The sequence below is a fragment of the Marmota monax genome, unplaced genomic scaffold, assembly GCF_021218885.2.
Source record: "Marmota monax isolate L192 unplaced genomic scaffold, Marmota_monax_Labrador192_F-V1.1 WCK01_AAM20220418_F8-fsc00390, whole genome shotgun sequence".
Lineage (NCBI taxonomy): Eukaryota > Metazoa > Chordata > Mammalia > Rodentia > Sciuridae > Marmota > Marmota monax.
In genome coordinates this window covers 343,132-364,633 of record NW_026693450.1, presented here as the reverse complement: position 1 = coordinate 364,633, position 21,502 = coordinate 343,132, and the positions used below count along the sequence as shown (strand labels likewise).

The 21,502-nt window shown below is 35.3% G+C and overlaps 1 protein-coding gene across 2 annotated transcripts in view; it reads right to left on the bottom strand.

Moving 5' to 3' along the window:
* Kcmf1 (potassium channel modulatory factor 1) overlaps window positions 1-21,502 on the bottom strand; it is a 79,154-nt gene that overhangs the window by 10,222 nt on the left and 47,430 nt on the right. For both annotated transcript variants that reach the window (XM_046457546.2, XM_058583398.1), the window contains one exon: window positions 19,738-19,877. In XM_046457546.2, the coding sequence (XP_046313502.1) occupies window positions 19,738-19,877 (140 nt within the window). The remainder of the gene's footprint in view (window positions 1-19,737; window positions 19,878-21,502) is intronic.

The window sequence follows — 21,502 nt, the reverse complement described above, 5'->3', positions numbered from 1 at the left end:
TGGCCTGGCCAATTCATATTTTCATGGTCTCTCAAAATATCTCCATAAAAAATATATAAAAATATGCTCTTCAGGTGCACTTTTATGTTAAGTCTAGTCTTGAATGTTAAAGACAGACATAAGCTTATAGCATACTTCTCCAAAGTAAGCTAGTCTTGAGGACTGATCCCCAAATGAGAAGGAAGAAGTCTGACAAAAATGTAACTGTGCAAACTTACATCCATCCAATGCAATACAATAAGATAGATAATGGTTACTGATAATACACAAATATGCTCTGAATTCATAATGCAATTTCCCAGGGGAAAACAGAATGGGGGCCCATTTTAGAACCTTATTTTCCAGAGGGATAGGCAGTTTGGCAGAAGTTTGTCACAAGACCAAGTTCAAGGAATAGAAGATCAACTTCCCTGTGGGTCTTGTGAGAGATAAAAGGATAAAGCAAAAATAAAATAGTGTACACACGCAGAATTCAGGAGGCCTGATAGTTTGGGAAGCCAATTTCTGTAACAATAATCTTCAGTAGAATTAAAGAAAGAGAGTGCTCAGGAAGGGAGGAAACAGAAAGCATGAGAACTTTAAGAAGAAAGGCCTTTATTGTTCCAGAAAGCCAAATAGGCAAATAATGGTATTAGAGGAATGGCTTAACAAAAAGGGCCCAGAAAGAAGGCCTGGTGCAAAGGGGAATGACCAAAGTCAGTCCCAAGAAATGCTAACCCATGTGCCTCTCCATGGGTTAGAAGGCTACAAGATGGGATAGTAAATTCATCTCACCAGTACATATGCCATATGTAAAATTGAGGCCATCAGTTGACTTTACTGTCTGCTCAGAGTAGAGAGGAAGAAAGAAATGGGAAATGTGAGATAGAGAGGGATAATGCTTGGGGTATGAAATAGAAAAACTACTCTGACTCCTAGAGCCTAACCAAACACAACTTCCCATCCTCCAATGGCAAAAAAAAACAGAAGCCTTTTGAGAGTTTGACTCTATTTTGATATCAGACTCCTATGCCCAAATGGTCAGCTATCCTGATTATATAACTCAGGACTCTAAAAAATATCCTCAAGAAAATCTAAAAGATACTCACTAGAAATAAAGACTAAGCATGATAATGTGAAAAAGAATTAGGGCACAATGGAATGTGCCTAAGTAGAAGACAGATATGTATGTGCCTTTCTTAGATGATGCCAGAAACGTGCTGAGGCCATATCTTCTGCCTTAGAGAGAATGGTAATTCTACCTGCTCATATTTGCTCATATGTTCACAAATTATAAACTCTCTCTTTTAGAAATTTAGGTATCATTCCTGTGCTCTAATAATGAGTGGTAGTGTTTGATACACTTATTTTACTTTTCATATGTTTCTGTCTTGCCTGGATACACTGCAAATTTTTTGAGATGAAGGACAATGTGATTTATCTTTCATTTTTAACTGACCAGACTTGCCAAAAAGAAGACAGACAAACAAGACTAGAGGTTTGAACTAAAACAAGTTCCAGTTATTTGAAGATAAAAATAAGCCAGCTTACTTTTTATGGTAGTGGTGGTGGTAGTACTGGGGATTGAACCCAGGGGCACTCTATCACTGAGCAACACCCCCAGCCCTTCTTATTTTTGAGAAGGCATCTTGCTAAATTGTCAACATTGGCCTCTAACTTTCAATCCTCCTGAGTAGGTGGGATTATAGGCCAATTGTCACCCTGCCCAGCTTAGCTTAGGTATTTTTGAGACTCTTCATTTTGCGACAATTAACAAATACTGGATTGCTTTATAACAGTATAAGACTTTTATCCAAAGAGAAAAATTACCATCAAAAGAAAAGACATCCTTCTCCTAAGAGATGTCCCTTCAGATTGGTCTTTAGATAAAATCTATAAACAACTTGAACTTCACAAAGATAATAGCAGAAGTTTCAGTAATTTGAAGAAACATGTAAAAACAAATTAATTAATTATAATTAATTTTTCTGAGACTGTTCTTGCCATGTTGCCCAGGCTGGCCTTGAACATGCAATACTCCTCCTGCCTCAGCCTCCCAAGTAGCTGTTACTATACTCAGGTGTGTGCTACCATACTCAACTCAGCACATGAGAAGTCTCTTCATGGAAATATATTCTGGAAGGAAGACAGAATAAGCACAAATGCCAACTGTACTAATAATATCCCAATTAGATCATCTACAAACTAGAAAAACACCTCTGAGAAGTGAATGTAAAACAAAATCAAGGACTAGGGATGTGGCTCAGTGGCAGGGTGTCTGCCTGACATGACCAAGGCTTTTGGGTTAGATCCCCAGCATGGCCAAAAAATAAAATAAATAAATAAATAAATAAATAAATAAATAAAGATTCTCATTATTCACAATAGTGCAATCACTATAGTTCTGAGCATTTTTTTTTTCTTTGCTTTGAGTCCTTGCACATGCTGAGTGCTATACCATTAAGCTACATACCAGCCCCCTTTACAATTCTACAACAGATCTTTTAAATAGTAGATAAAGGTATTCAGAGAGCAATAATAACAAAAGCAATCTACCAACTCACTTCTATAATGACCAGAGATAAAGAATTATTGAGACTCAGGAATTATTGAGATAGGAAGATCACCTACGTTCATAGCTGGCACACAAAATAAAGAGAAAAGATTTAGATTCACAGTGGAAGATGTTGCCATGTTTGGGCCACATAAAGTTAACCCAGTTGAGAACCTGAAAAGGAAAACTAAACTCCAGTACCACAGGCCTAACCATTTTTCAAGATTTACATTTTATGCTTAACAGGTAAAATCATTTAAAAATTAAAACTCTTAGCAAGGTTGTAAGTTCATTCAAAGCTATATTTCTGTATTTCCATTACAGAGGGAATAAGAAAAAAAAAATGAGAGCAAGAAACAGAAAAGAGTTGGGTTGGGCTAAAAGGAGGGAAACAGAGATGCAATCTGCCTCACATAAATACTGCTTAATTCTGAGAGGGCCTTTATTTCCACATCATGGTACCTAATGCTTTTATAGGACAGGTACCATAAAAAAAAAAAAAAATCTACACAAAAGGTAAGCTATCATCTCTAAAATGTGATAGTCTGCCAACATTCATATTTATACTTCCTCTGCCACAGGGTACGGTAATATCTATTATTCACGCAGGAAAATTCCATATAATACATTAGCTTAAAATTATGACAACCTGCCTAATATTGAGTTGTTTTAAATCAGTATTTCCTAAATTTGGCTAAGAATATAAATTACCTGGAACACTTATTAAAAATATAGGCCTTGAAGACTTAATACAGGTGTATATGAGGGGGGTGAGAATTTATAATTTTAAAACAAGGGTCCCAGATGATTCTTATTCTTGTCACTGAATAAGTTTGGCAAATATCACTTAAATATACAATGGTGCTGAAATCTTGTATGTTCCTATTATGTGAAACACCAAATGCTGCTATTTACAGAACCAAAAAACAAACCAAACAAACAAAAACACACTTATTCATAAATGTCCTTGCTATTCTTGGTCTTGTTTCTGCTATTTTTCAAGTCTTCCTCTTTATCTTGACACTGAGGGTCACCATCAGTCCTGCTTTTTTATCTGCAGCCCTTTGGGGAATCTTTACCAAACAAGATGAGTTTGATGAATGTAACTGAGTGAATGGAGTATAAGAGTTTTCATTTTTCCAGGTGTTCTTAGTGAATAGTTGCCAACAACTTGTCAATGCACATTTTAAACACAGTTTTTTCCTAATGTCTAAAACACATCTTTTGAAGTCACTACTCCACATATAAACACCATGTCATTGCTCAATGTAAGAAAACTTCACAGCACAGGATATTCGTCCATTAGAAAACCATATGAAGTCAGCAGTGTTGTTTTTAAACAAGAGTTCCATACATTCTTCCCCATACCAAATTCAGATTTCCTCTAGTGTCTTTCTTTTATTATTTATTTATTTGGTGATGCGTAAGATTGAACTTTGCCACTGAGCTATACCCCAGACCTTTTTATTTTATTTTTTTAATTTTTAAGACAGCTTTTCTCTAAGTTGTCCAGGCTGGCCTCAAATTTAAAATCCACCTACTTCAGCCTCAGGGTAGCTGGGATTACAGGAATGCAACAATGCACTCAGCCTAGTCTCTCATCAGGCAGGGTTCTTAATCTGGGTAGTCTGCACAACTTTAACAACAGAGGAGAAGTTCTATCATGTGATGTGATAAGTTCTTCCCTGTTTTTTTGTTGTTGTTGTTGGGTTTTTTTTTTTTTTTTTGCTTTATTTTGTTATTTTTTGTTTTTTTCACTTAACAAGAAGTTTCTTGCTCATGATGTTCACTGCTACAGAAAGACCCATTTTAAAAATTGCTAATGTGGTCTATCATAAAACCTGGCTTTCACTCAAACTAGAATGCAGCATGATAAAAAAATTGGACATACACTGAGAGCTAGGTGGGTTCTTCATCACACAGGATCTCACTCTGAGGTACCATCCTCTCAGACTATTCGAAAATGCCCCTGAACTGAGATTCTAGGTAATCATGCTTCTTGTTAACAGCAAAAACCATTCATGAAATTAATGCCTTGGCATTTGGCATTTGTTGAACTAGGTTTCTAGATCACAAACTTGATGAATTCATTTCAGTCTTATATCTGTTTATTTTCCTTTTGAGACTATCTGTTCAAATACTGTGATTTTTCTGCATCATTTTTTTCTGCTACTTTTTGATGTTTGATGCAATTATTTCTTGGTAACTATGATCCTATAAGGGTCAGGACAGATTCTTTGTACTTTCTACCTTTTCTATAGTCTGTGCTTATGCACATGATCATTATGACTAGGTTGAATCTGTTTCAAAAGAACTACAGAATCATGCAGACTTTATCATCCTTCCATCCAAAAGGAAAGCCTTGGTAGCATGATGGTGGAGAAAGTAATGTCATTTCTCTGTACAGGTAGTGAAATGTCTAATTTATTGTTCAACAAATTAAGAGAACAAATTTTCTGATTTAAAGGTTTTCTTTTATCTGGTCTCACTTGACTAACACAATTTTACACCCCAGTATTTCACAAAACAATCAATGCCTTTCCATCCCTCCACTCACTTTCTCAACACTGCATCTTGATTTTTGTCTCTTCCCTCTGAATACTTCTGTTTCTTTCCCATTCGGTTAAGTTTTAGAAATTCCTTTTTTCAAAAAGTAGCTTAAGTCACAAAGCCCTCTCTGACTACTTCCTACATTAGTCTCTAATTGTGTCAAATAAGTTAGTTTGGTCTTTAGCTACACACACCATGAGATCTGTGTGCAGAAGTCAGGTTTGAAACTCATCATCATGACTTTGGAAAGCAATACTTTACACCTTACATACATTAAATATAATGCTCAAGAAGATACATTAAGAAGCTAGAAACATTTCTCTTATAAAAGGACAATAAATGTTTCCCTTTCCAACTGCTTTTTAATAATTAGCCCAAGAATTATCTATTACAATCTTTTTCTGTCATTATTGTTAAGCAGTGTTGTTTCCCCCAGGCTTTTCCTTTTTTATAGCCAACAATTCAGTTACTTTTTGCTCAGGCTCCCACACTCCTATATTTCTTTGTTTTCTGTCCAATCATTACTTTGAAAATTCCTTCTCCCTTTCCACTCCTCAATCCTTTCCCCTGTTAATTTGTCAGAGTCAAATTATGAAATTAATTAAGTCTAAAAAGTTTTAAAATATTGCCCTTGTTTAGAGGAGTTTAACTTTTGAAGAAATATTAGGATACAAGGAAGAATCCATGCATTGCCATAGCTCCATTTTAAGTTTTCATCCTTCTTTGAATTTGTGCCCTCCTCCCATACACATCAGCACAAGAAAGATAAAAACAGTTAAGTCACTTTCCTATGTTGTCTCATACTATACTAACTTTCTAATATAAGGTTAGATAAGCTTTCCTAAGCTATCTTTAAATGAAACTCCTGTTAACTTACGTGCTTTACTGTGTACTTAGTCTCAAACCAGGTTTCCAAAGGACATTTACTAAAAATAACCTTTTCCCCCCACTATGGTACTAGGAATAGAGCCCAGAGCCACATGAATAACACCTTCTAGACCCCAAAAAGCTAGAGTCTTCTTTTTTTCACCTAATATGTAGATGCCTATATAAATACAAGCAAAAACAACTAAGTCAAATCACAAATGTGATTAAGATAGGGCCCATTCTAGAACTGTAATAAATGGAATTCCCTCATGTTACTCTGTAACTGCATCCCTATTTCCAGTAAAAGGACCTGTACTATGAAATTCAGGTGAGTTTGTAGTTAAAGTTCTGATTGGATAAATCTGTTACCATGGATTAAATATGCAGTATTTACTGAGTGTCACATCAGCATTAACTTTATACTCTCAGTTTAAAAATTGTCAAGAGAAGATGGGTGCACTGGAGCACACTTGTAATCCCAGTGGCTCGGGAGGCTGAGGCAGGAGGATCACAAGTTCAAAGCCATCCTCAGCAATTCAGCAAGACCCTAAGTAAATTAGCAAGATCCTTTCTCAAAATAAAATATAAAAAAGGGCTAGGGACATGGCTCCTAGTTTAAAAACCAACAACAACAAAATGCTATCAAGAGATAACACCACCATGTGATGATGGAGTGATGCATCTACAAGTCAAAGAATGTCAAGGATTTCTGGCAAGCCAGGAGCTGAAAGGAAGACAGGGATCCTCAATCACTATCAGTCTGTTGATAAAGGTAATCTCCAGGCCCTAAGTTCTTGAGGACAGGGACATTCCCTCCCTCATCATCTCCTATAAGGAAAAAAAATATATGACTATTTGAAATATGTGCATCTGTCAAATGGACATGAAATCAGTCCCACAAAAGCAAGCTTTTAGTCAATACTTTGTTGTGGGGCAATGAAAAAATGGCCAAAAAGGGCACGGTTGCCATGCTGAAGTGATGATGTGCATCCCCACCTGTGATCCTGTGCCCCAATTTACCTGTGGGTTTGGTACCATTATCCCCACTTTAGAGATGAAGAAACTGAAGTTTGGGAAGTTAATGATGGTTATCCAGCGATATCTATCTTCCAGAAGACATCCATATGAAGAGAGAGACACAGGGGTAGCCATGAAAAGATGGACACAAAAACACATCTATAAACCAAAGAGCGGCAAGGATTGCTGATCAGCAATGGTGGAGTCATGGAGCCAACTCTCCCCAAGAAACCAGTCCTTTGACACCTTCATCTTGAACTTCTGGTCTTCAAGAATCATGAGAACACATTTCTGTTGCTTTAAGCCACCCAGTATGTGGCCCCTTTTTTTACAGCAGCCCTAGCAAACAAATACACAGCCTTTCACACTATCAAGAAAGTATAGGAAAATTTTTTTTTGTTGTTATTTTGATGATGAAGAGATGACCATCAAGAAGGCTTGGAGGTGTGGCTCAGTGGTAAAGCTCTACTAGCAGGCTGAGTCCCTGAGTTTGATGTTCAACACTATCAAGAAATTAGCATAGTTCTTGCCACCTTGAAAGTTCACATACATGATTTCATCTCTTTTTAAAAATTAGTGCATATTTCTCAATATTTCTTCAAACTGCAACACAATACATGTCTCTCTTTTATGTAGTTTTTCTCTTAGAATTCAGCTCTAGAAATGTCTCTGGTTTCTAATGGGAGATTTTCTGATCATACTCAACAAATTTTTAACAGCTTCTTTCACAGAAGAGTAATGACCCAAAAAGAGCCATCAGAATTTAATTAGAAAGAAAAAAGAAGCAACATTACAGAGCTAACCAATTCCAAGGTCAATGATAACATTCAGAATGTTAGGGGAAGGTTGTAACACGCATAAGGTTTAAATCTTCTTTACATGTGATTTAGAAAGTCCTAAGAAGTTTAAGATTTGGTTTCCTTTTTTATTTATTTTTATTTGTTCTTTTTAGACATACATGACAGTAGAGTGTACTTTGACATTATAAATACGTGGGGTATAACCTACTGAAATTAGGATCCCATTGTAGTGGTTGTACATGGTACGGAGTTTCACTGGTGGTGTATTCATATATGAATTTAGAAAAAGTTATATTCCATTCATTTCACTGTCTTTCGTATTCACATTCCCACCTCCTTTCCCTCATTCCCTTTTGTCTAACCCACTGAACTTCTATTCTTCCCTCCTCCTTTACTGGGTGTTAGCATCCACATAGCAGAGAGAACATTCAGTCTTTGGTTTTGGGGGGATTAGTTTATTTCACTTAGCATAACCATCTCCAGATCCATTCATTTACCGGCAAGTTGTAAAGTTATTCTTTTTATGGATGATTAATATTCCATATATACCACATATTCTTTATCCATTCATCTGTCGAACGGCACCTAGGTTGGTAGCATAACTTAGCTATTGTGAATTTATCTGCTATTGTGAATTGACCAATGTGACTGCATCACTGCATTATGCTGATTTTAAGTGTTTTGGGTAAATGCTGAGGAGTGGAATAACTGGGTCAAATGATGGTTCCATTCCAAGTTTTCTGAGGAATCTCCATACTGATTTCCAGAGTGGTTGCACCAATTTGCAATCCTGCCAGCAATGTATGAGTGTACCTTTTTCTTCACATTCTCGCCAACATTTATCATTACTTGAGTTTATTTTTATATATACAGATATAAACATAGATATACAGATATATAGATATAAATATATATTGATAGTTGTTGATAGACCTTTATTTTAATTATTTATATGCAGTGCTGAGAATCAAACCCAGTGCCTCACACATTCCAGGCAAGTGCACTACCACTGAGCTAGAGCCCCAGCCACTCATTACTTCTATTTTTGATAACTGCCATTCTGCATGGAAAGGATGGAATCTCAGTGTGGTTTCAATTTGCTTTTTTTCTAATTGCTAGAGAAGTTAAACTTTTTCATATATTGGCTGACCTATCATATTCCTTCTTCTCTAAAGTGCATGTTTATTTTCTTTGCCCATTTATGGATTGGGTTATTTTTTTGTTTTGTTTTGTTTTGATTTGGTGTTAAGTTTTTTGAGTTCTTTATATACTCTGGAGATTAACGCTGAGATGCAGGTAACAAAGATTTTTCCCATTCTGTAGATTCTCTCTTTACAATCTTGATTGTTCCCTTTGCTATGAAGAAGCTTTTTAGTTTGATACCATCCCATTTATCGATTCTTGACTGTACTTCTTGCTCTTGAGGAAGTCAGTTTCTAAGCTGACATGACAGAGTTTGGGGCCTACTTTTTCTTCTAGTAGGCACAAGGTCTTTGGTCTTAACCAAAGAGCTGAGTTTTGTGCAGGGTGAGAGAGAGAGAGATTAAATTTAATTCTGCCACATATGGAGTTCCAGTTTTCCCAGCACCATTTGTTGAAGAGGCTTTCTTTCTCCAATGTATGTTTTTGGCACTTTTTTCTAGTATGAGACAACTGTATTTATGTGGGTTTGTCTCTGTGTCTTCCATTCTGCACCAGTGGTCTTCATATCTGTTTTGGTGTCAATACCATGCTGTTTTTGTTACTATATCTCTGTAGTATAATATAGGTCTAGTATTGTGATGTCTCCTACTTCACTTTTCTCACTGAGGATTGTTTTGGCTTTTCTGTGCCTTTTATTTTTCCAAATGAATTTCATGACTTTTTTCTATTTCTATGAAGAATGTCATTGGAATGTTAACAGGAATTGCATTCAATCTAAATAGTGATTTTGGTAGTATGGCCATTTTGACAATATTAATTCTGCCTATCCAAGAACATGGGAAATCTTTTCATCTTCTGAGATCTTCTTCAATTTCTTTCTTTAGTCTTCTGTATTCTTCATTGTAGAGGTCTTTTAACATGTTTCCTATACAGAAATGTAAACCCAGGAGTATGCTGATGTCTTGGGAATTCACAAAACTGGAAACAAAAATACCTCCAAAAGAATCAAAATTGTTCCGTTTCTTTATGCTGTCCATAATTCACTCTAGAGGTAAGCATCCATCTTGGCTGGAAGAAATCCCCTATCTTAAGGTCTACTCTTTCTATCTTCAGTGGGAATAGTTATATATTCTACTTGTAGACTTTAAGGAAAAAAAAAAAAAAAAGAAAAATAGAAACTGTTTTAAAGATGTAAAAAGCTGAAAACACTGGGGCACAGTAGCACATGCCTGTAATCCCAACAACTCTGGAGGCTGATGAAGCCTTTGTCATCACTAAACTAATTTAACTGCATTAGAAATAATACATAATTCCAGCAACTTGGGAGGCTGAGGCAAGACTGAGGCCTACCGCTGCAATTTAGTGAGACCCTGTCCCAAAATAAATAATGGGGAGAAGGGTGAAAGCTGAATGGGACAGAAAGTGACCAAACACTAGCTACTAACAATTTTAGTGAAGAATGAGAAATGAACTCCACCAAAATTAAAGTCTGAGTTATTTACTCCCCCCCCCCCCCAATGGAGACTGGATTCAGTAGTATATGTACTGAGTCACATCCCAAACTCTTTTTATTTTCTGACAGGGTCTCCCTAAATTGCCCAAACTGGCCTCAAACTTGTGATCCTCCTGCCTCAGCCTCCCAAGTTGCTGGGATTATGTGTTTGTGTTATTTGTAGTAAGTTTAAATTAGTTTGATGATAACAAAGCTTTGTATTTTTCTCTTCTCAAAGTCATAACCAGTTTGTCAAGCACAGCTGAGTTTGGTAGAACATCCTAGAAAAAAATGATTTCAGCCATGAATGTTGAGGTTGAAATCTTCAAATAATTCTTGTTTAACCAGTATTTTTTTAAACCTGAGAGACAGGGCAGGAAAAGAAGGGAAGAGACAAGGCTAGAGACATTTTCTTTAAGGTACCAGGGATTGAACTCAGGATTGAACAGGGGATTGCACACTCAACCACAGAGCCATATCCCCAGACCTATTTTGTATTTTATTTAGAGACAGCGTCTCACTGAGTTGCTTAGCACCTCATTATTGCTGAGGCTGGCTCTGATCCTCCTGTCTTAGCCTCCGGAGCAGCTGGGGTTACAGGCATGTGCCACCACACTCCACAAGGCTAGAGACTTTATAAAAAACTAATGAGTTACCTTATTACAATTTGTCAACAGTTGCCATTGAGCATCTTCAGTTTATACCACCTCTAATACAGAACTTCCTAAAAGTCCTGCAACACATTTCTATGCACTGACTGGAGATCAGCTGTCTGGACACTGAACCAGACAAACCAGAATTTCATAGGACAGAGAAGAAAGTTTTTTAGTTTGATACCATCCCGTTTATCAATTCTTGATTGTACTTCTTGCTCTTGAGGAAGTTGGTTTCTAAGCTGATAAGTATGATAGACTTTGGGGCCTACTTTTTCTTCTAGTAGTCAGATCACTGACTGAAGAAAAAAGAACTGCAAATGAAGGTCTCTAATACCTGCTTAGCAGATATTACTTAGCACCTCCCTTCGTATCAGACATACTTGCCACTCTGAAAACTGTCTTGTTCATCTTGCCCTATGGGATTTTATTTCAACACAAAAGAAAGTACAGAGCAATAAAATCCCTTCCCCAGAAGCAAGAGAACACCATATTCTCTAGTATTAGGCTCAGATACTAGGCTTAGATTCATGGAAAAGATACTATTATTTTATTCTCATAATAACTTAGATGATTGCTTTCTTGGTTTTCATATCATCTTAAAGAATTTATTTCTTGTAGAAATAGCTTTGCAAGTACTATGACATATAGATACAGGGCTACCCTAAAACAAATATGGAATATCTAAATATTTAAAATAATATTTAAAACATAAAGTATTACTATCTGATTTTAAGCAAGCAAATGTGCTCAATACATATTATTTTTAAACGTGCAATTCAAACAAGTTCTAAATACAGAAATAATTATTTGGTAGAGTGTCTAGCATTCGTAAGGTTCTGGGTTCTATCCCCAGCATTCTCCCAACACCCCTCCCCCTGCCACACACACACACGCACGCACGCACGCATGCAATGAAAGGTACAGATGGTAAGAAGTATTATACTCTGATCCACAGTGTCTCCAGCTAAATGCAATTGAGTAATATTAATAAGGTACTCTTATTTTGGCACTATTGTTAAATAAAATATTTCAACAAAACAATTAGTTAACACTCTTATTAAATAAAATATTGTTAGTTTACAGAAAAGCAGGAAGTATCCAACTGCACACTTTGATAAAGACTGTAAGCAATTAACAATCAATCAATGTCTATTTTTTCTATATCTGGCTTTTAAATGCTTATCTTTTCTGATTATTCAATTATAACAGAAAAATAAGTGACATTTATAAATATTTAATATATAAATAATGTATAAACAATATTTTAAGAAAATACATAATATAAAATTTGTACAAAATATACGATATATATAATACAAATATGGTGGTTCAAACTATTATTTCTCCTAATAAGGAAACATATATTGACAGGTTAGTGCTATATATCGACATATAAAAATTCTATCTTGATAGACAGCTAACCAAGCACTATATCAATGAGGCACACCCTAAACCCCTCCCTAATAAAATTCCCTAAAAATTCTTACCACATAAGCATAATTCAAACACAATACCACTATGCTATTTCAAAATTAAACTCAATTTCTTGCAAACACATAAAGATTTTCACTCAAAAAGGAGCAAATGAGGACTGGGGCTAAAGCTCAGTGGTAAAGGTCCTGGGTTCAATCTTCAGGAGCGAAAGGGGAGGGAAGGAAAAGTAGCATTAAAATGTACCAAGCAAACCTAAAAGGCTGTAGACTGGCCTAACTCCTTTTCTGGAGAGTAATGAAAACAAAGAATAAATAACTGAAATAAAAAATAAAAAGCAAAAAGGTCCCAGCAGTGAATTAATACAAAACTGCTGTGATTATAAACAGAATGTGTTATAATTGTTTACAAGTAAGCCTAAAGTTACTTTTACCTCTTAATCATAATTATTTACTTCCTTATTTTATATTAGTGTCTTGTAGTATACATAATGGTGAAAGTCACTGTAGAATATTCATGTATGTACATACATGTACACATAAGATTCATTCCACGGTTCTTCCCTTATCCCATCAATCCCAATCCCCTTCCTCTACTCCACTGATCTTTCATTTATTCGTTTCACATAAATTTTGAGGTCTACTAAACAAAAAACTGAAAGGATTACTTATATACCATTAATTAAATGTATAACACGTTTCATTCCAAAACAGAAACCCAAAGGCTCCTCTTGGGGGGGGGGGGTGATATTACTGTGGTTTATATCCAGGGGCACTTTACCACTGACTTACATCCCCAGTCCTGTTTATTTTTTATTTTAAGACAGGGCTTGCTAAATTGCTGAAGCTGGCCTCAAACTCTCGTCCTCCTGGTCTCAGCCTCCTGCGTTGCTGGGATTATACCCATGTGCCACTGTGCCAGTCCCAAAGGCTTTCTAATTAGTTGTAGTGCCAGTTACTTCAACTGAAAGATTTAAGAAAAATTCCAGAGGAGCCATCATTTTTTAAATTATTTATTTTTTAATTTTTGGGTGGTGCTAGGGATTGAACCCAGGGTCTCATGCATGCAAGGCAAGCACTCTACCACTGAGCCACATCCCCAGCCCTCAGAGAAAGTACTCCTAATGCCATTCTTTATGCTCTCAAATAGATGCCAAAGGAAAGAAAAGCTTTTCCAACTTGTATGTCTCTTCCATAATTGTGACCCTTTCAATAGAATCTTCATATTTGCAATATTGTTTGACCTCTGCTGCTGACTTCAAAAGGTTGATGGATTTGGATAATTACATATTGTGCTTTCTTCCCATAACCCATATTCCAGCCAGTTGTCCCAATCAACTAAATTGTATATTAATGATTTATATTAATTTTTAAAAACTTGGGCTTAATTTTAAAAGCATATTTTTTATCAAATTTGATGTTTACATAGATTACTTGAAACTGATAACCTATCTATACCATCCTAGGTTTTTCTTTTTAACTAGTAAAGATCTTTACTACACATTCTATGTCAGATGTTGTTTTTCATGGTATCTGCTTTTGAAGGATCTTCCTCTTCCTCCATACCCTCAGAATTAAACCTCTTAATCTTAAAGAGGGAGACACCTTGTGGTGGGCCATAAAGTCTCTAGTTAGACAAGGACTACAACATTGTTTTAAAAATTATCCTTCAGTAAACTTTACTAGCTCTGTCAGCTCAGTAAACATTTACAATGATGACAGTGATATTTTCAGAGATTCATCCTCTTGCTTCTAAATGTTCCAAAAGGATGCTGGCTAAAAAAAATGTTACTCTTGAGTCCTACAAGGAGGTGCAAATTAGGGGTCTAGAGGACCAACAAAGGTAGCAAGGGAACAAAATCAAGACAGTGAATTAGGCATTTAAAAAAAATGTTAAGAGAAACAGAAAAGGAGACATAGCAAGTTGTCATGTGAATATAATTGCCCACCCAAACAATGTGATTCAGGAGTCTTCCTAAGTTGTCCAGGCTGGTGTCAACTTATAATCCTCCTTCTGCCTCCCAAATCACTGGGATTACAAATGCATGCCACCACACACAGCTATGAGTCACTCTTGAGCTCCATAATGCAAATAAAAATGTTTGATTTACCACAACTAGAAAAACAGTGTGGAGTAAAGGGGGACACTTTGACATTTATATATAATTGTAACACATGAAGTCCAGAAAACTTCACCTGAAGATTTCTAGAGCTGAGAAGCAAATTCCACCAAGTAGTAGGATTTAAAATCAACATACAAAAAACAATAGCTTTTCTATGCACCAATAATTAATCCACCAAAGAAATCTGGAAAACAATTTCATTTACAACAGCAACCCCCCTCCCCCCCCCAAAAAAAAAACACAACCTAGGAATAAATCTAACCAAAGAGGTGAAAGACCTTTAGAATGAAAATTTCACAATATTGAAGACAAAAATAAAAGATACTGGAGGATAAAAAGACCTTCCATGTTCATGGCTAGGCAGAATTAATATTGTTAAAATGGCCATATTATCAAAAGACATCAGGGGGCTAGGGTTGTGGCTCAGTGATAGAGCGCTCGCCTAGCACATGCTGGGCACAGGGTTCAATCCTCAGCACAACATTTAAAAAAAGAAGGGGCTGGGGATATAGCTCAGTTGGTAGAGTGCTTGCCTTGCAAGCACAAGGCCCAGGGTTCAATCCCCAGCGCCACAAAAAAAAAAAAAAAAAAAAACCGGGGGCTGGAGCCCAGGCTCAGTTGTAGAGCACTTGCCCAGCCCGAGTGAAGCACTAGGTTCAATTCTCAGCACCACATATAAATTATAGGTCCATTAACAACTAAAAAAAAAAAAAATTTAAAAAAAATAAAATAAAAAGCAATCTACAGATTCAATGCTATATCCATCAAATACTAATAACATTCTTCACAGAACTAGAAAAAAAAAATCCCTAATATTCACATGGAAGAAGAAAAGACCCAAAATAGCCAAAGCAATTCTGAGCAATAAAAGCAATGCTGGATGAATCACAATAACAAATTTCAAATTATACTACAGAGTTACAACCACAAGAATGGGATCCTAATTAGAATAAGTTATATTCCGTGTATGTATAATATTTCAAAATATACTGTCATGTATAGCTAAAAAGAACAAATAAAATAATAAATTTTAAAAAGAAATACAGATAGCCAAGAAATACACAAAAAAATGTTCAACATCTTTAGCATTTAGGGAAATGCAAATCAAGATATCACTGAGATTTCACCTCACTCCGGTTAGAATGACAATCAGCAAGAACACAAGGAATACTAAATGCCGATGAGTTCATGGGGGAAAAGGTACATTATACACTGTTGGTGGAACTCTAAAATGAGTATAACCACTAAGGCAATAAGTTATAGAGTCTCCTCAAAGCCTAAAAGGAATAGAACCGCTGTATGGCCCAGGTATACCACTGCTGGTATTTTTCCAAAAGAATTAAAGTCAGCATACTAGAGTGACATATGTACACCATGCTTATATCAACACAATTCACAACAGCCAAGTTATAAAAACAGCCTAGCTACTGTCAACAGATTAATGAATAAAGAAACTATGGTTTATATTTATATACATAATGGAGATTTATTTAGCCATAAAGAACAAAATTATGTCATTTTCAGGAAAATGGATGGAATTGGAAAATATCGTGTCAAGCAAAATATGCCAGATTCAAAGTCATGAGTTATATGTTCACTCTCATATGTGGAAGGTAGAGAGAGAAAAAAAAAATTTAAAGGAAATTCAGGAAAACATAAGGGAGACCAGTAGAATTGAGAAGGGGGGTTCGGAGGCAGTGGGGCGGAGTTAGGAAAAGGAGAGGTGCTGGGAATTAAAGCTGATCAAATAATTTTATGCACGTGTATGAATATGTTACAATGAACCCCACTATATTCTTTGAAGTAAATTATGGTAACTCAATCAAGAATTATACAGCCATTTAAAATTATTTCTCAAACAGCTTTTAAAGACAGAAAATAAGCAGGAAAGAAATAATGTGAAATATTAGCCCAAATTTACACATAAAACTTAAGATTATATTAATATATAGTATGATTGATGCCTGGAATAAGTATCAAGATTTTAATATTTGCCCCTGCCTAGAGAAATCACAGGATATTTTCATTACTTTTTTTTTTTAATAGTTTGTGTTTTCAACATTATCTGTTTAAAAATTCTTTCTATTTATAAGTTGATAAAATTTTAATACAATCCTGGGCTGGAGCTGAACCTCAGTGGTAGAGTACTTGCCTCGCATATGAGGCACTGGGTTCAAATTTCAGTACCACATAAAAACAAATAAATAAAGATATTGTGTCCATCTACAACTAAAAACTAATTTTAAAAAATCAATATAATCCTAATTCTATAAGTCCTTTAGTGCACCAATATTCATTTCACTTTAGTTTTTCTTTGGAATACTTCTTGTTTGTCATTTTCTGCTTTTGTCGTAAAACATCTTAAATCCTAATGTAATCTAATATAAACATTCAAAATGTAAAAAAGAAAAAAACAGCACTAATTCTTTAATGAAGGTTATTATGAAGGTGAACTGGATGATACATGTAAAGATCTTTTAAATAAAACACAGTTACATCTTTTAAATAGTAGCTATGAATTTTTTTTATAAAAGAAGGAAATAAAAACATAGCAAGTTGCTATGTGAATATAACTGTTCACAAACAATGTGATTAACTCTATTTTTCTTCACTTGCTACACATTTGTACGTGCACACAATATAACGATATGATTTAGTAAATACTATTACCTAGTACCAGAACAGTTCTACCAGCCCTTTTTTCTTAAATTATTGAGACAGGGTCTGCTAAGTTGCCCAGGCTGGCATGTTAGAACCAATAACAGGTTTTGTACATGTACAGAAAGGTATGTGTGGCATGGGCACCAATTCTTCAGAATGGACACTAGCCACTGAACCATGCTTGAATACTACTCTTGCTGAAATGCCAATTCTGACATTAGGATATGACCCACAGATTCAAAGAAGCAAAACAAATACATGTAACTTTATATCAAAGATCCTGTCTGCTTGCCATTTTTCACTTTAAAATGGAGAGGTATGGTATGGGTAGTTACAAAGGTAGGTAGTACTCAAGCCAAGACTAAGGGTGAATGAGGAGAAAGAAATCCTTTAAGTATTTCATAAAACCAATATGAAAAATTAGAATGGTGACTGTTTAAACTATGTACCAAAAGCTTAGAAACTCAGTGAAGGTGAATAACTGAACACAAGTTATAGGGTACAGAACACAAAACCATTTGTAAATGGTGGGTATTTAATTTTCAAAGTGTGTATCAGATACATTGAAATATAAATAAATTTTTGAATATTTGTTTTCAGGAAAAAGAACAGGCAAAGTTGCTGGGTATTAATTTTTGATTTATAAAAATAAATAATTTGTTTTTCACCCATGGAAAGGATTTTGTTGGTACACTACAATTAATATGTTGCTACATATTTGTACAGGCACACAATATAATGATATAATTTAGTAAATATTGTTGCCTAGTATTTCTCTTTCCTTCTTCTCCTTCCTCCCCTTAGTCCCTTTTCTCTACTTTATGGGTCTCCCTTTGCTTTTCCCTTGAGATTTCCCCCATACACCTTTCTTCTTCTTTTTTTTTTCTCCTTTCTAACTTTCACATATGAAAGAAAACATTACCCTTGGCTTTCTGATTTTGGCTTATTTAGCTTAACATAATGATCTCAAGTTCCACCGATTTTCCTGCAAATGATATAACTTCATTCTTCTTTATGGATGAACAAAATCCCATTGTGTATATGAACCACATTTTCTTTATCCTTTCATCAGCTGATAGACACCTAGACTGGTTTCATGGAAAGGATTTAAATCTCCACTTAATTCTCTAATTTTGTATGTGAAAAACTAGGTAGTTGTCCTACCCAATGGGGTAATGAAAGGACTACACTAGGAACTATTGGCTTATAATTATCTTAAGAATACAAAAAGGGAACCTCCTGCTCCTCCCACCTCTTGACTTACTGAATCTAGGTAATTAATGTGATAACAGTGCTCTGAGGCTCCCGGATGTACAAAATGAGAACATTTCTGACCAGTAGACAATAAAATCTGGCTTGAGGACCATAAAAATAAATTCACCAATTGTTTAAACTATAAGTTTATGACAATGTTAAGCACTTACCTGGTGGTGTCCATGAAAATAAAGGTAAATGTTTTAGTCTAAATATGAGAGTTGTAACAGAGTCAAGGAGAGACCCTAAAACCCAGAGGGCCTCTGGCTGAGTTCAAATACCTGCATGTCCTTGAAAATGGTACTTTATTTGTTCCAAGTACATTGGGGGGCTTATCAGTTGATATATATGCAATTGTTTGTACCAAAATTCCTCAAATTCATTACCTACAGTTCCATATACAGTCTTCATTTACCTCTTATTGGCAATAGTAAAGAGGTGGGAGAGAGACTCTTTTGTGTATATTCATCATTTCTTGAAAAAAACTCCAAAAGGGGACTGGGGTTGTGGCTCAGTGGTAAAGTGCTTGCCTAGCATGTGTGAGGCCCTGGGTTCAATTCTCAGTGCCGCATATAAATAAATAAAATAAAGATCTATTGACAACTAAAAAATAGATATAAACTCCAAAAGGCTTTTAAGGTAACACTTTGTGTATTATTCGGTGTCTTTGACTTTACATTATTGAAAAAGATTAGGAAGGAAGAATTGAGGGACTGCATAGAGTTCTTGCCTAGCAAACAAGATTTGATCTGATGAAAAAACTAAAGAAGTCAGTGATCCACTACAATGAGTGGACAATGGATTACTATTTAATATACAACCATAGATTTTTAAATATCCTGTTAAAAGTTCCTTATATAAGAAAAATGAAGTTTGTAGTAAAATGAACAATACTTAAAAAAGAGATGCACTGAAGGTTGGCTGGGATCTGTTCAACCTTTTCACAAAGCATTTAATAAAGCTCTTCTGAATTTGGCCAAGACTTCATGCTATGCTGTCAGCAACACAGTAATTAAAGGTTAAGATGAACAAATATCATGAATGCAGCCTCCTCAAGTTGTAAAATTTCTGTTAAAAGATAGTGTTTACATTACATTTATTAAAATTATCAATATACTAAGTAAGAGATAGATAATAATGACCTTACTTTATCAATGTTAGGAATAACATTCTTCACAATATCATTTTAGACAAAAGACTGCTTCACATACCACTTCTGTTGATGTTTCTGCATGTTCAGAAGTAACATGTTCTTGAAGAGATGTCTCTGTGTAGCCCATTTTTCCACAATAGGGACAAGTAAAAGACTGTGGCTGCTCTACAGAGAAAGCTTCCCCACCATAGTACAAATCTGAAAAATAAAGTAGAATTGAATTGAGATATAATTATTAATAAATTTTTAGTATATAAAAACATAACCATATGTTACAATAAAGAAAAAAGTGCATCTGAATTATCCACCTCACTCTGCCATGGAGTGCTTAAATCCCTCTTTGTTTACATTTCAAACATTTTTATTCCCACAGGGCAACAGACTACTCTTCCCAAAAATTCTTTCCCTGGATAACCCACTACACCTGGCAAAGAAAACAAAGCAAACTACTTTCTCCCTGCTATAGTTTGAAAATCCTCCTAAGGCCCATGTGTATAAAGGCTCATTGACCAGCCTGTGGTGCTAGCGGGATGGGTCACTGAGGATGTGCCCTTGAAGGGAGGTTTGGGATCTTAGCCCCTTTTTCTTTCTCTTTGCTTCCCAGCTTGTCATGAGGAGACTAGGCCTCCTTCACTATGTGTTCCTGCCATAATGTGCTCCTGCCAACACAGGCCCAAAACAAAAGGGTCAAATATCCATAGACTGAAACCTCTGAAACTATGAGTCAAAATAAATCTTTTCTCCTTTTAAATTGATAATCTCGGTTATTTTGTCACAATGACAAAAAGCTAATGAACTCCTCTTCATATAACTTTGAAAGTGATCATTCCACATGTGTATCTAATTTAATGGTAATTAATTTTTCCTTCTCTCTCTACCTTCTGTGGCAACGATAATATCAAGATAAGATTCAGGAAAATGTACTATATACAAGTACTCAGAGGGAAAGAATAGACCTCTATGATCAATAGACAACTATCAGATGCAATTATTTGTCTGCGGAACATAAAATTCTTAGAGCAGAAAGTATCCTAGGCATTCAATTTTTGTGGATATGAACTTGAATAGGGTACTACCACAATATACTCTGCCCAAATAAGTTACAAAAGAACTACCCAGACAGAGTCTGTGGAAATAATCTGTTTGCTTCATTAGTTTATCTTAGGAAATAAGTCTACTTTTCTCCACTTGTAGCACAAAAGAAAATCAAAGTATATTTAATATGCTGTACAACTCTACTTTACTACAAAGAACTGAACCCAGGGCCTCATGCAAGTGCTCTGCCACTAACCTACATCCCCAGTCCCATACATATTTATTTCTTTAACATTAAACAGGCCATATTTAAGAGAACAGCATAAGATAACTTTTATAAGGAGAAAAAAATGGAAGTGTTCACTACATGATACACATTTGTTTATTCCTTAGGGGCTGTAAACTTTCTAAATATATATATATATATATACATATATGTGTGTATGTAAATATATATGAGAGAGAGAGACAGACAGACAGACACAGTTTATTATGATAACAAGATTCACTAGGCAAATTTGGGGCGGTTGAGAAGAAAGAAAGAATATGTATATAAAAAGAACAGAATTTCCTCACCCAATAAAGGATATCTATCAAAAACTCACAACCAGATGGTGGAATGAGATGGATATCTCATTCTTCATACATGTACCTGAAGTACATATATAAAGACACAAATGGTGTGACTCTATTTTGTGAACAACCAGAGACATGAAAAATTATGCTCTACATTTGTACTAGGATGGAAATGCATTCTGCTGTCATGTATAACAAATTAGAATAAATTT